A 12,481-nucleotide genomic window follows, 5' to 3' on the forward strand; every position below is an offset into this window, starting at 1 on the left:
TCAACTGGATTGCTTAGAATCTCCCTCTTGGGCACCCAAATAGGGGACCCTTCTCCTTATTCCACTCATACAACTAGAGCCTCCTTTTAATAAAGAGCAAAAAAGGACCTCAGTCTCTCTCATTCTGTTGCTCTCAATCATCCCACCAGACAATGATTTAACAACCATTTGGTTCTTTATTTTTTCTTGTTTATGAAAGTGGCAGAATACATTAGTGATTAATAACATTCATGGCACACAATTGAGCAAGAGATTTCTTTTAAACAAAGAGTTTACTGAAATGCTTACTCAGCAAGAACTCTTTGGCTTGAGTTCTGCCCCACTACAGAGAGGATGGGAATTGGGTTGGGAGGATGGATAGAAAATAATTCAGTTCATTGCTTCCTCTTCATTCCAATCTCACTTCTCCTATTCCAAGAAGATTGTGCCACCATTGGCATTTCTGAAGAATCAAGTTTGAGTCTATTTTGAGAAATTGCTTAGTATTGTTCCTTCTTAGTCATCTCCTGCCCTTAAAGAGAGAGTCTGAGCCTGGGGTCAAGGCAGTCAGAACAGGCATCCTTAGAGCTCTGGGTCTCTTCCTGAAAGTGTTTGTCTTCCCATCTCCAAGGACCATGGCCTCCTTGACGGTCCTCGCCATCTTTTTCCTTTCCATATCTGGCATCTGTTTGGGATCTCCAAATAGTGAGTAATTTTTTTTTCCTTTTGAATTGTAGGAAATCAGGAATGTGAGAGCTATCAATGAGAACTGTAGCAATCAATTATTCCTCTGGAGTTCTGGGTCTACTTCATAAGTAGGGATGTTCCTGTAGGGACTATGCTGTCATTTCCATTTGGGGAAGGGGGGGGGGATATTTCTCCCATTATCCTCTAAATTCAAATCTTTGGTTTTCAAGAAAGTGACAAGAAATGGACCAGTCAATTCTTAAGATATGTGGGAGGGCATAGGCTATAGATACTCTGATCAGGGGGCAGGAGCTTCCTGGGGACAGGTTCAGGCTGCTCTGTGTTCTAGTAGAATTATAAATAGGGAAAAGAAGAGTACAGCAGGTACAGGTGATTGAAATGCTTTCCCTTGGCTAGAGACTAGGATGATTGGGTTGATGCTTAACATAACAGAGTCAAAGAAATGGGCCAAAATGGACTCTGTTTTCATCAGGATTTTATTCACTACTTGAGACTATTCTTATCATATATAGAGACTAAGCCAGAGGCTTTAGAATTAAAGGCTTTGTGTGAATTTGCATCCTAGTCCCATCACTGTGTAACTATAAACAACCTCTCAGAACTTAGATTTCTTCTGTAAAATGGGAATAAAAATTTCTGTGATAGCTATCTCATGGGTTTGTGATAAGGAGCAAATTAGATGCTCTCTATGAAAGTGTTATCCTGGATCCTACTGGATCTGTGATCTTCCTGATAGGGGAACACTATCTAATAACAGTGATACCCACCCATTCATGTATCCCTATTCTGTAAGACTCTTGTCCATCCATGCCTTCCCAAAAGTCCACCATGAAGAGTCCATTCAGAGTATTAGAAACCTTCTTCTGCTGAATAAAGATGAAACTCACAGATTACCTTTGGGATCCCAAGCCTCTCTCAGAAAAGAAGAGTCCATATTTTCAGTCATACTCATCCTAAAGCTTTGAGTTCCAGTCCTGCTTCTGGTTTATACTAGCTATGGGACCATGGGTACATTGTTTTGCCCCCAGCAATCTCTCTAACATAACAAGTGAGATAGTTGCTACACTATATCAGTTGAGGGAGTCTTCACATCAGGAGCTCCCAATCATGATAAACTCAAAACTCCAGACAGTCCCTCTCCAAAAGAAGACCCTTCTCCTGGTCACTCTGACTGAGAGTCATGGACCACCATCATAGCTGAAAAACTGAAGTGAAAGACGACCCATCAGGGACCAGAGAGGAGGCTGGGGGATTGGGGCAGTCCTCACTTTGTTACAAATACAAAATTATTTTGGAGAATTTTGGAGAATCAAGGAGAGACAGCTGGGACTATCACAAGGATGCTCGCTTACGAATCAGAAGAGAACCTGGCTCTGTTACTCCATTACTCACTCCCTGGTTATTTTTCCACTCTGGGCTTCAGTATTTTAATCTATAAAAGAGAGGACTTTTACAGACAGAAAACCTTAAAAGTCCCAGGCCTCACTCTGTCCCCTGATGGCATCAAAGAAATGTATGAAGAAAAGGCAGGGAAATCAAAGGATTATTGCTTTCTAAAAATACTTTTTAGCCCAAGGCAGATGACAGCTGTTTTCCCACTGACAGGAGGCATTCTAACCCAGAAACATACAGGTTTGTCTTTAATGACCTCATAATGATGTGGGCTGAAGTGTCCCACTAACCCTGACAAGTAGGTACAATCAAAAGAACATGGAAACAACAACTAGTTGATCAGTATGGGGCCACCTTTCAGGGAAGACATATGGATTGCTTATGTTTACAATTATGAGAAAACTCCTCATATCAGTCTTTAGACATAACCTAGGCTCTTGGTTGGAGGTCCTGGATGGGTGGTTCAGTTTCCCAGTGCCATAGGACTAGGTTCAAACAGTACCAATCCCCATATGTCATTAGTATCCCATTGACATTGCGGTTTATCCCCACAACTGGACAAATAGAGTGAATCTTGAGTAGGGCCACACAGACGAAGATGAACGATGGGTAAAGTGAAATCAGTTCCTTGGACAGGGCAACAACAGCCCAAACAAAAGACCCCTTCCCTTAGTAACTAATCAAGATAAAAAACATTCCTGAAAACCCCTTGGATACTCACTGTCTTTCCCATTTTCCTTCCTTCCTTCCTTCCACTCCCCACTAACTAACCCTCTACCTTTATACTCTTATTATACTCTTTTATAATAAAGCTTGTTCCCTTGTTATGGAGTCAGCCTGAGCCTTCAAATTTTCAAGATGAGACCCTAACTTCACCACTCCCACATCAATAACAACTCTGAAATGAGACCAGAAGAATCATCTTTATTTCACAGCTTGGGGAATAGAGCTTCAGAGGGACTGCATAATTTATTCAAGATCTCCTAGCCTTGAGAAACAGAAAGAAGGAGCTCTGGTTTTCCTACTTCTCAGTCAAGTTCTTTAGGTCCTTTTGGGGTGAGACCAAAGCCTTCCCTTTCTCTTTCATGCATCAGGTCCCTCTCAAGGAAATATGTAAGGGAATATCTAGGAGGGTGATGGATCTTCCTTTTCTAAGGGGTAATATCCTGGGTTTCTTGTAACTCATATTGAAACATCCCTGCCCAGATCCTCATTGACCAATCCCCTGGGGTAGCCTCTGAGTAAACAAAAAGAGGAATTGTTGGGAAAGGAGAGAAAAGGCGGAAATGGGGAGAGAATAACTAGGGTGGAAAGGGAAGACACAGGAGGAAGAAATAAGGGAGATAGAGGAAAAGGAGAGGAGGAAGCATGAGCCTTGGTCCTCCAGATATAAGAATCATCTCTTCTATCACTGGTCTCTCTAGGATCAGACAAATCAGATGAAGTAGCCTTATTGTCATGTTACTCCTTTCCTTACAGGTGAAGGAGTAGAGAGTCCAAGAAAGAATCATACCTGCTGTTTCTCCTATACAAAGTTAAAGATTCCAAAGAGACATGTGGTTGATTATACTTATACCAGTGAGATGTGCTCTCAGCCAGGAGTCATGTGAGTAAATGGGTGCATGGACCACATCTAAAGGAAAAAAGAGAAAGGGGAGAGGAGCAAGAGGGGGTCTGCCATTGAGAAGCAGCCTTTCAGGGAGGCTGGAGATTTCCACAGGAGAATAAGGCTACCAAAGGAAATGTCTCAACTTTGTGGCTTTTCTAAGTTCAGGGAAGGAAAGAGATTCAAGAGTATGGCAATCCAAGTCTCAAAAAAAAAAAAAATCCAAAGTGGTTTTGCCCAGAAGTAATGGACTTTGGCCAAGGAAGTGGGCTGCATCCTGCAGAGATACAGGCAGGATCACCTGTGATCTCAGATTTAAAGATAGGAAGGACTGCAGACGCCCTCTTGCCCCCTTCCCTCACCTTTTTTTATGGAGGAGGAAATTGAGGTACAGGAAAGAAAAGTGACTTATATAAGACCATACAGAGAGTAAGAAGAAATAAGGGAAAAGCTTGGATTTGAACCCATGTTCTCTGACTCCAAATCTAATCTCTCCCTCTTCAGTTGTCTCCTAGACTTCTTTCTAAAAGAAACAAATGATAAGGAAAGAGAACTCGGGAAAGTGTTCTAAGGGCAACGCTGGGAAGTCTTAGAGGGAGCAGTGAAAGGGATTGACAGGGGTTTTGAAAAATCTACCTGGAGACTATGGTCTGGGATTAATGGTCATGGGGAGGATGGGCACAGAAAGCAAGAAATCTGAAGGGTCACCCTGGAGGTGAGCAGTCTTGGATTGATATTTTCACCTTTTATTTCCTACTTCTCCTGTTTTAGCTTCATCACCAGGAAAGGTTTACAAATCTGTGCCGACCCCTCCAGCCGATGGGTCCAGACTTATGTGGCTTCCCTTGAAGCAAAAGTCAGAGGAAGCTGAATTCTTTGAAATTTACCGATGAGAAAAATAGAAATGATTTCAAAAATGAAACTGTTTTGAACTTATTAAAACAATTATTCTCAAAATAATTATTTGTTGATATGTCTTGCATTTACCTCACCTACAATTCTCAATGCCAATATATCCTTCCCTCCTTGTCTTACGTCATTTCTCCAATCTCATGAGGGACAAGGAAGGAAGAGATGATGATGCATTTCTTTTGAGGAAGAACTTGGCGGACCTAGGCTCAAGGCAATTTCATCTATCTCTCCCTCCTCCATTTGCTTTTTCTCTACTTTTCCCAGGCCTTCCCTCCCTCTCCTCTTACTTCCTTTCTCTATTCTTGCCCCAACAATCCTCCTTTCCCTTCCCTCCGATTCTACCTGGGGGATTGGGCTATGAAGATCTGAGTAAAGAAGATTCAGTGTGAATTATAACAGACCCAGGATTATACACATCTTAAGTGGAAGATCCACCATTCAGACACGCTTGGGCATTCCCTGAGAGAAAACAGATACACAAAACAAGATTAGAGTTTTGCTTATAACCCAAGAGGGACTCAAGAACTTGACTGAGCACTAGGAAATACAAGGCTCCTTCTTGTCTCCTCTCCCAGAGTTTTCCTTTATAACAAAGAATCAAAAAGAGGAGAAAGCATTTCAGAAAACTCAGTCTATATACAGAGAAAGCCAGAGGGTAAATTCTCCAAACCCCTAGTCTCTAGTAAGGGCCTTCACATCTCTCTTCTTTGGAGCCAGTTGTTGGATCACTTATAATGGTTGAGTTTTGTTTTTTCCTTCACTTGGCTCTGGTCGACATAGGACTTATCAAGCTACTCCTTTTGCTCATTGCACAGATTTATTCCATGCAATTCAAGACCAATCCCACACCAGGAAGTAGGGTGCATGGTCCCACCCCAGCACAGTATTGGTCCATTCAAGACCAATCCCACACCAGGAAGTAGGGTGCATGGTCCCACCCCAGCACAGTATTGGTCCATTCAAGACCAATCCCACACCAGGAAGTAGGGTGCATGGTCCCACCCCAGCACAGTATTGGTCCATTCAAGACCAATCACACACCAGGAAGTAGGGGGGCGGGACCTCTGGGGCACACTGGGGGATGCGGGTCTCCAGGCCACAATATTTTGAAACCCACACAGAGAGAGGGGAAATTTCATCTTCTTTTAATAAAGAGCAAAAGGGATCCCCGCCCCCCTCCCCAGTCTCACTCTATTTCTCTCATTGATCCCAGCAGACAATGATTTAACAACCATTTGATTTTTTCTCCATTGATAAAAGGGGGCAGAATAGATTAATAAGTAACAACATTCATGATACACAATTGAGCAATAAATTGATTTTATGTAAGTCACTCCCTAAATTACCTGTGCCAGAGGGAGCTTCTGGCTTGAGTTGTGCCCCACTAGAAGCAGGGAGAATGGGGATTGGACAGTTGGGACATGGATAGAAGAGAACTCATTTCATCACTTCCTTTTCATTCCAACTTCACTTCTGCTATTTCAAGAAGATTGTGCCATCATCAGCACTTCTGAAGACTCGAGTTTGAATCTGTTCTAAGAAGTTGTTTACTCTTTTTTCCTTCTCGACCTTATTCAGCCCATAAAGGGAGGGTCTCAGTGTGAGAATCAGGATAGTCAGGACAGGCATCCCGAGAGCTCTGGGGCTCCGTGTGTCTTCCCGTCTCCAAGCACCATGGTCTCCTTGACTGTGCTCACCATCTTTTTCATTTCCCTATCTAGCATCTGTTTGGGAACTCCATATGGTAAGTAAAATTATTTTTTTCCTTTTGAATTGGGTGGAAAGAGTCAGGATCTATCATTAGGAGCTATAGCAATTAATTATTTCTGACAACAGTTCCTGACCTACTTCATAAATGGAGATGTCCCTATACCAACCACTCCTTCCTTTCTGTTTGGGGAAAAGGTGAGGAATACTTCTATTATCCTCTAACTCCAAATCTTTGGCTTTCAAGAGAGTTGCAAGAGATAGATCAATCAATTGTTAGGCTATGTGGGAGGGCAAAGGCTGTGGATACTCTGACATGGACCAAGGCCTTCCTAGGGTCAGGGTCCAGCTACTATGTGTCCTAGCAAAAGAAGAAGGGGAACAGCAGAGACATGGTTGAAATGCTTTCCCTTGGCTAGAGGCAAAAGACAGTTGGGCTAACGGTGAGAAGGGCACAAGCAGAGAAATTGGCTAAAAGAGGCTCTGTTTTCCCCAAGATTTTATCCATACTAGCTGAGACTATTTTTCTTACATATAGAGACAAATTCAAAGGATTCAAAATCAAAGACTCTGCCTGAGTTTAAATCCCAGTCCCACTTTGGGAACTATAAGCAACTTTTCAGAGCTTCAATTTCCTCATTTATAAAATGGGAATTAAAATTTCTGTGGTTCCTACCTCAATTTAATGAGATACTCTCTATGCAAGTGTTAAAAACCTCAAGTAAGGGGGCAGCTGGGTAGCTCAGTGGATGGAGAGCTAGTCCTAGAGACGGGAGGTCCTAGGTTCAAATCTGGCCTCAGACACTTCCTAGCTGTGTGACCCTGGGCAAGTCACTTGACCCCCATTGCCTAGCCCTTACGACTCTTCTGCCTTGGAGCCAATACACAGTATTGACTCCAAGACAGAAGGTAAGGATTTAAAAAAAAAAACTCAAGTAAGAAAATAACTTCCCAAAAATTAAAATTTGGACAAATAGAAGCGAATGCCTCCATAAGATAGCAGGAAAAATAAAACAAAGTCAGAAGAATAAAAAAAAGAAAAGAAAAGAAAATCTAAAATGGGTCACGGGAAAAACAACTCACCTGGAGAGATAACTTACAAATCATTGAACTGCCTGAAAGCCATATTTTAAAAAAAGAATCTAGACACTACATTTGTTGTCCTTGAATAAGAAGGGGAAATAGAAATTGAAAGAATCCACCAATCCCCTCCTGAAATTCCAAATTTTAAATCAGTGTCAATATCCCTCCTGAAACTCTGAGTTCCAGTCCTGCTTATGACTCATAGGAGCTATGTAATTGTGGGTACAGTATTTTGCCCACAGTAACCTCTCTAACATATCAAGTGAGACAGTTGGTAGACTGTATCAGTGGAGGGAGTCTTCACATCAAGATCTCCTAACCATGATTAACTCAAAGATCCAGACAGCTATTCCCCCAAAAGAAGACCCTTCTCCTGGTGACTATGGCTGAGGGTCATGGACCATCATCATCATCTCTGGAGAACTAAAGGGAAAGATGACCCAGCAGGGACCAAAGAGGAGTCTGGGGGTTTGAGGCAGCCTGTTGCAAATACAAATTTATTCTGGAGAAGAAAGGAGAGGAAGCCTGGGACTATGGGGAGAGTGCTGGATTAGGCATCAGAGAAGAGCCTGCAATTAGATCCTCACTCTCTTACTTTCTCCCTAAATTAACTGGAGCAAGTCATTTCTCCCTCAGTTTCTTTATCTGAATCTCAGTTTCTTTGTCTGAAAAAGGGAGAGCTTTTACAAGCAGAAGACCTTAAAATTCTCTTCCAGTTCTCAGTCTTTCCCCTGTTGGCATCAAAGAAATGTATTTAAGACAAAGTGGGGAAAGTAAGTAGAAGTAAGGGATTGTTGCTTTTAAAAAGAACTTTTGAATACAGAACTCAAAATAAAAATAAAATCCAATTTTTAAAAAATAAAAAAATATATTAAAAAAAAAAAACACTTTTGGTCCAAATCAGGTGGCAGTTGCCTTGGCAGGAGGCATTCAAACTCAGCAATTATACAGACTCGTCTTTAGTGACCTCATAGAAACCCTGAAAAGAGACCAGAAGGATTTATTTCACAGCTAGGGGACGGAGCTGCAAAAGAGCTAAGTAATTTATTGGAGATCTCCTAGGCAGGAGGGAGAGACAGAGAAGAAGGAACCTTGGTTTTCCTATTTCTCAGTCAAATTCTTTAGGGCCCCTTGGGATCTGACCAAAGCTTTCCCATCCTGTGTCATACATGTGGTCCCTCTCTGGGAATGCCCAAGGCCTTGGACTCCTCTCTTCCATGGGGGTAAGATCCCAAATCTATTGTAGTTCATACTGAACCTTCCTTGCCCAGACACTCAGAGCCCAAACCCTAAGGTAGCATCTGTGTCAAGAAAAAAGGAATTATTGGGAGAGAAGAGAAAAAGGAGGAAGAGGGGACAGGATAACTTGAATAAGAAGGGAAGAAGTAAGAGAAGGAAAGGGAGGAAATAGGAAAAGGTAGAGAAAAAAACAAGGGAAGAGGAATGGGCCTACATCCTCTAGATTCCTCCCCATAAGAAATATTAAAGTATCTCATTCTTCACTGACCTCCCTGGGATCAGATAAATGAAGTGAGGCTGATTCAGAGTTCCTAGTCCTCATTCTCTTCCTTTTCTTACAGATGAAAACACTGTCTGCTGCTTTTCCTATATTGGAAGGATTCCCAGAACGGTTCTGATTAACTATAAGTATACCAGCCAGTCATGTCCTACACCAGGAGTCATGTGAGTAAAGAGGTCCACAGATCACATCTAGGGAAAAGAAGACATAGGGAAAGAGGGAAAAATGGAAAGGACTTGGCTGGCAGAAACAGCCCAAAGGGAACTTGGATGGATGGATGGATGACTGAGACTACAGAAGAGAGGGTCTCACACCTCTGTGCCTCTTCTAAGTGAAAGAGAGATGTTAAGAGGAGAGAATGCCAGGGTTCCCAGAAAAAAAAATTAAACAAATGTATATCTGTTGGACCCAGACGTCTGCCTAGGTATAGGGGAGAGGGACAGAACAGAAAGGAGATAAGAAGCCTGATCCCCAAATCCTCACTCTTCATGTTTATGTTCTTATGTTTTAGCTTCTTCACCAGGAGGGGCCATCACCAGATCTGTGCCAACCCCGAAGAACAGTGGGTCCAGAATATGGTGTCTTCCCTACCTCTGAAGAAAGAGTCTGAGGAATATGAACACTTGGAAATTTATCCATAGGAGAATAGAATAAAACTGTATTGGATTTATTAAGGCATCGGCTTTGAAAATAAATATTTCTTGATAAGTTTTGTTTTTATATCACCTACAACTCTCAATTTTCCCCAATATGTTCCTCCCTCCCCCAGCCCTACCTCACCTGATTTTTCTGATCTTATCTTTCAGTCAGCAAATAAAGAGATAGCTCAACATTTCCTGTGGAAAGGATCTGGAAGATCTCTGTCCATCTTTTCTCCCTCTCATGTTTTCTCTTCCCACTCCAATTTTTCCCTCCTTTCTTCTCTCTCTTGAGTCCTTCTTTTCCTTCCCTCAGATATTACCCCAGGGGATTAGTCTATGGTGACCTGGACTAAGAAGACTCAATGTGGGCTCTAAAGGACCAAAGACTGTACACTCCTGCAAAAGGAGGATCCATTTCCCAGAGAGCCAGGGACATTCCCTGAGAGAAACCAGTCGGCATTCACACTCCCACAGCCCGCCATATTCAAGCTGTGGCCAAGCCCTGCTGGTGTCTCCTTTGCAGCATCTTTCAAAACCATCCCCTTCTCCCCTGACACTGCCACCTTTCCAGTGCAAGCCCTCATCACCTCCCACCTGGACTATTCCAATAGCCTTGGGGTAGGTCTGTCTGCCTCAAGTCTTCCTACCCAGTCTATCCTTCATTTAGCTGCTAAAGTGATTTCCTAAAGCACTGTCCCTAGAAGCAAATCTGGCAAATTCTGGCATTGAAAACCCTACAGAATCTAGGTCCTCCTACCTTTCTAGATTTTAACTCGGGTTTTATGAATCCAAACCTAGAGGTTTTCACATGAGAGAAGAGGAAGGAGAGAATTTGACGATGAAGATAGGGGAGGAGAAAGCCAGATCTAAGAGTGAGGAAGGAAGGAAGGATTTGTTGGGAGAAGAATGAGTCTCCAAAGGAAGGAAAGGGAGAATGGAAAATGGACAGGAAAGCAACCCTGAGCCATAGAGAAGAACCACATGCTAGCCTTTACACACTGCCATGGATTTTTTATGGGATATTTGTCACTACAGAAGGTATTCAAAGAATATAATGTTTCTATTGAATTGTAAGAATTCTATGAAACTTTAGAACAGTCCCCAGAATGGGGGATGCAATCCAGCACTCCAGAAAACATTCTAGCGTAATCTGAAGGCGTGCTCCCTCCTCATTTTACAAATAAGGAAATGGATACCAGTTACTGGGGCTAGTGAAGTGAGTTTCCTAAGGTCACATGTGGAGGAGGCATCAGAGGAAACATTTGACCCCATGTCCTTTGACTCCAAAGAAATCCACTTTAACAACTACCTTTTAAGATGTCTGGCTCTGCTAGGGACCCTCTGTGTGGTCTCTGTTGAGTCAGTTATCATCTCTGGACTCAGCTTATTAAAATTGTCTGTTAGAATCATAGATTCATTTCCATTTCAGAAGAGTCAATAAACAAAGAGAGAGATAGGGAGACAGAGAGACAGAGAGACAGAGAGAGAGAGTGATAGAGAGAGAGAGAGAGTCACAAAAAGTCTTAGAGTTTTTTGTTATTAAAAGCTTAAACTACTCTACAACTTTTTGGATAACCTATATATATGCACATAAGACTATCCTAGTATATTTAATCCAACACCTTCCTTCTATAGTGGAAGAAATAAAGAACTAGAGAGGCTAAGAGATTTGTCCATCAATGGCAACTTGGAGACAAGGCTTGATTTTCTTATATGGTTTTTTTTCTTTTTTGTTTTTGATGTTACAGGAGGAAAGAAAAGAGAACAACAAAAGAGGATACTAGGAATGAAATGAGGAAGAAGGATGTAGAATTTCCTATTTCTAAAAGCTAGAGAATTCAAGAAGAAAAAAATATACAAATGCAGAGGAAGGTGTAATGAGTTATTTGTTAATTAGATAAGCAATAAGAGATAAGTTTGAGTGAGCTGGATTTCTTTAATTCAGAGTGGAAGGGTATCCAAAGATCTTTGGTCTAATTGTCTTTCCCAAGGACCTCTGGGAAATTCCTTTTTCCCATCATCCTCTTTGAGGGATCCACTCTGAATTTAAAAAATCCAGCTCACTCAAACTCATCTCTTTATCCACATATTCCTAAATTATCAAGAATCTTTTTTTGCTTACCTAATTAACAAATAACTCATTACAAAGGTGTGGTGAACTTTACACTTATTCAAAATGGGCAACTGGAGGTTAAATTTGTTATAATTCAGCCATTTCAGACTCTTTGTGACCCCATTTGAGGTTTTCTTGGCAAAGATGCTAGAATGGTTTAAATTGAGGCAAACGGGGTTAAATGACTTGCCCAGGGTCACACAGCTAATAAAGGTCTGAAGCCAGATTTGAACTTAGGAAGATGAGTTTTCCTGACTCCAGGCCCAGCACTCTATCCACATTGCCACCTAGCTGCCTGTTCAGTTGGATACATACTCTCAAAGAGTTGAATAGGGAAAGAAATACATTAAATTCAATAGGATACAGGCTTGTCTGGAGAAAATTAAGAGGAAGGAAAGAATAGATAAGAATTACTGATTGGGCTCAGGGGATGAAAAAGAAAAGAATCAATGAATTAGAAACAGGTTGCTTCAATTGTCAATCATAAGTACTGATTATATTCTTTTTCTCTCAAGAAAGAGATTAACACTAAGGGAGGGACTTGCCCAGATTCACACAGGAAGGCAGAATTTGAATTCAGACCTGAATAACTCTGAGGGTATTCTCCTCTCCATTACAACACAATTCCTATGGAGGAATAAATGAACTTCAATGATCAATAGTATCTCTCTAAAACCAAGAATCTATATTATATTAGAATAGTGCCTGGCACATAGTGTATAATAAGTGTTGATTAATTGATTGATATGCAATAGAGAAACACTGGACATCTTTCTAGTAAGATCAGGGGTAAACGAGAAGGGATAGGGAGAGGATAGTTT

The 12,481-nt window shown here is 41.6% G+C and overlaps 2 protein-coding genes across 2 annotated transcripts; both read left to right on the forward strand.

Moving 5' to 3' along the window:
- Positions 1–512: 512 nt before the first annotated feature.
- LOC100020928 (C-C motif chemokine 4-like) lies at positions 513–4,645 on the forward strand. Its single transcript, XM_007485500.3, has 3 exons — positions 513–684; positions 3,559–3,685; positions 4,457–4,645. Exons 1-3 carry the CDS (start codon positions 615–617, stop codon positions 4,554–4,556), a joined length of 297 nt encoding a protein of 98 aa, XP_007485562.1. The 5' UTR covers positions 513–614; the 3' UTR covers positions 4,557–4,645.
- Positions 4,646–5,693: 1,048 nt separating this feature from the next.
- On the forward strand, positions 5,694–9,614 carry LOC103100967 (C-C motif chemokine 3-like). The gene is made up of 3 exons (XM_007485501.3): positions 5,694–6,341; positions 8,968–9,070; positions 9,418–9,614. The coding sequence occupies exons 1-3, from the start codon at positions 6,272–6,274 to the stop codon at positions 9,545–9,547; spliced, it is 303 nt and encodes a 100-aa protein (XP_007485563.2). The 5' UTR covers positions 5,694–6,271; the 3' UTR covers positions 9,548–9,614.
- The last annotated feature ends 2,867 nt before the right edge of the window (positions 9,615–12,481 follow it).

The sequence above is a fragment of the Monodelphis domestica genome, chromosome 2 (genome assembly GCF_027887165.1).
Source record: "Monodelphis domestica isolate mMonDom1 chromosome 2, mMonDom1.pri, whole genome shotgun sequence".
Lineage (NCBI taxonomy): Eukaryota > Metazoa > Chordata > Mammalia > Didelphimorphia > Didelphidae > Monodelphis > Monodelphis domestica.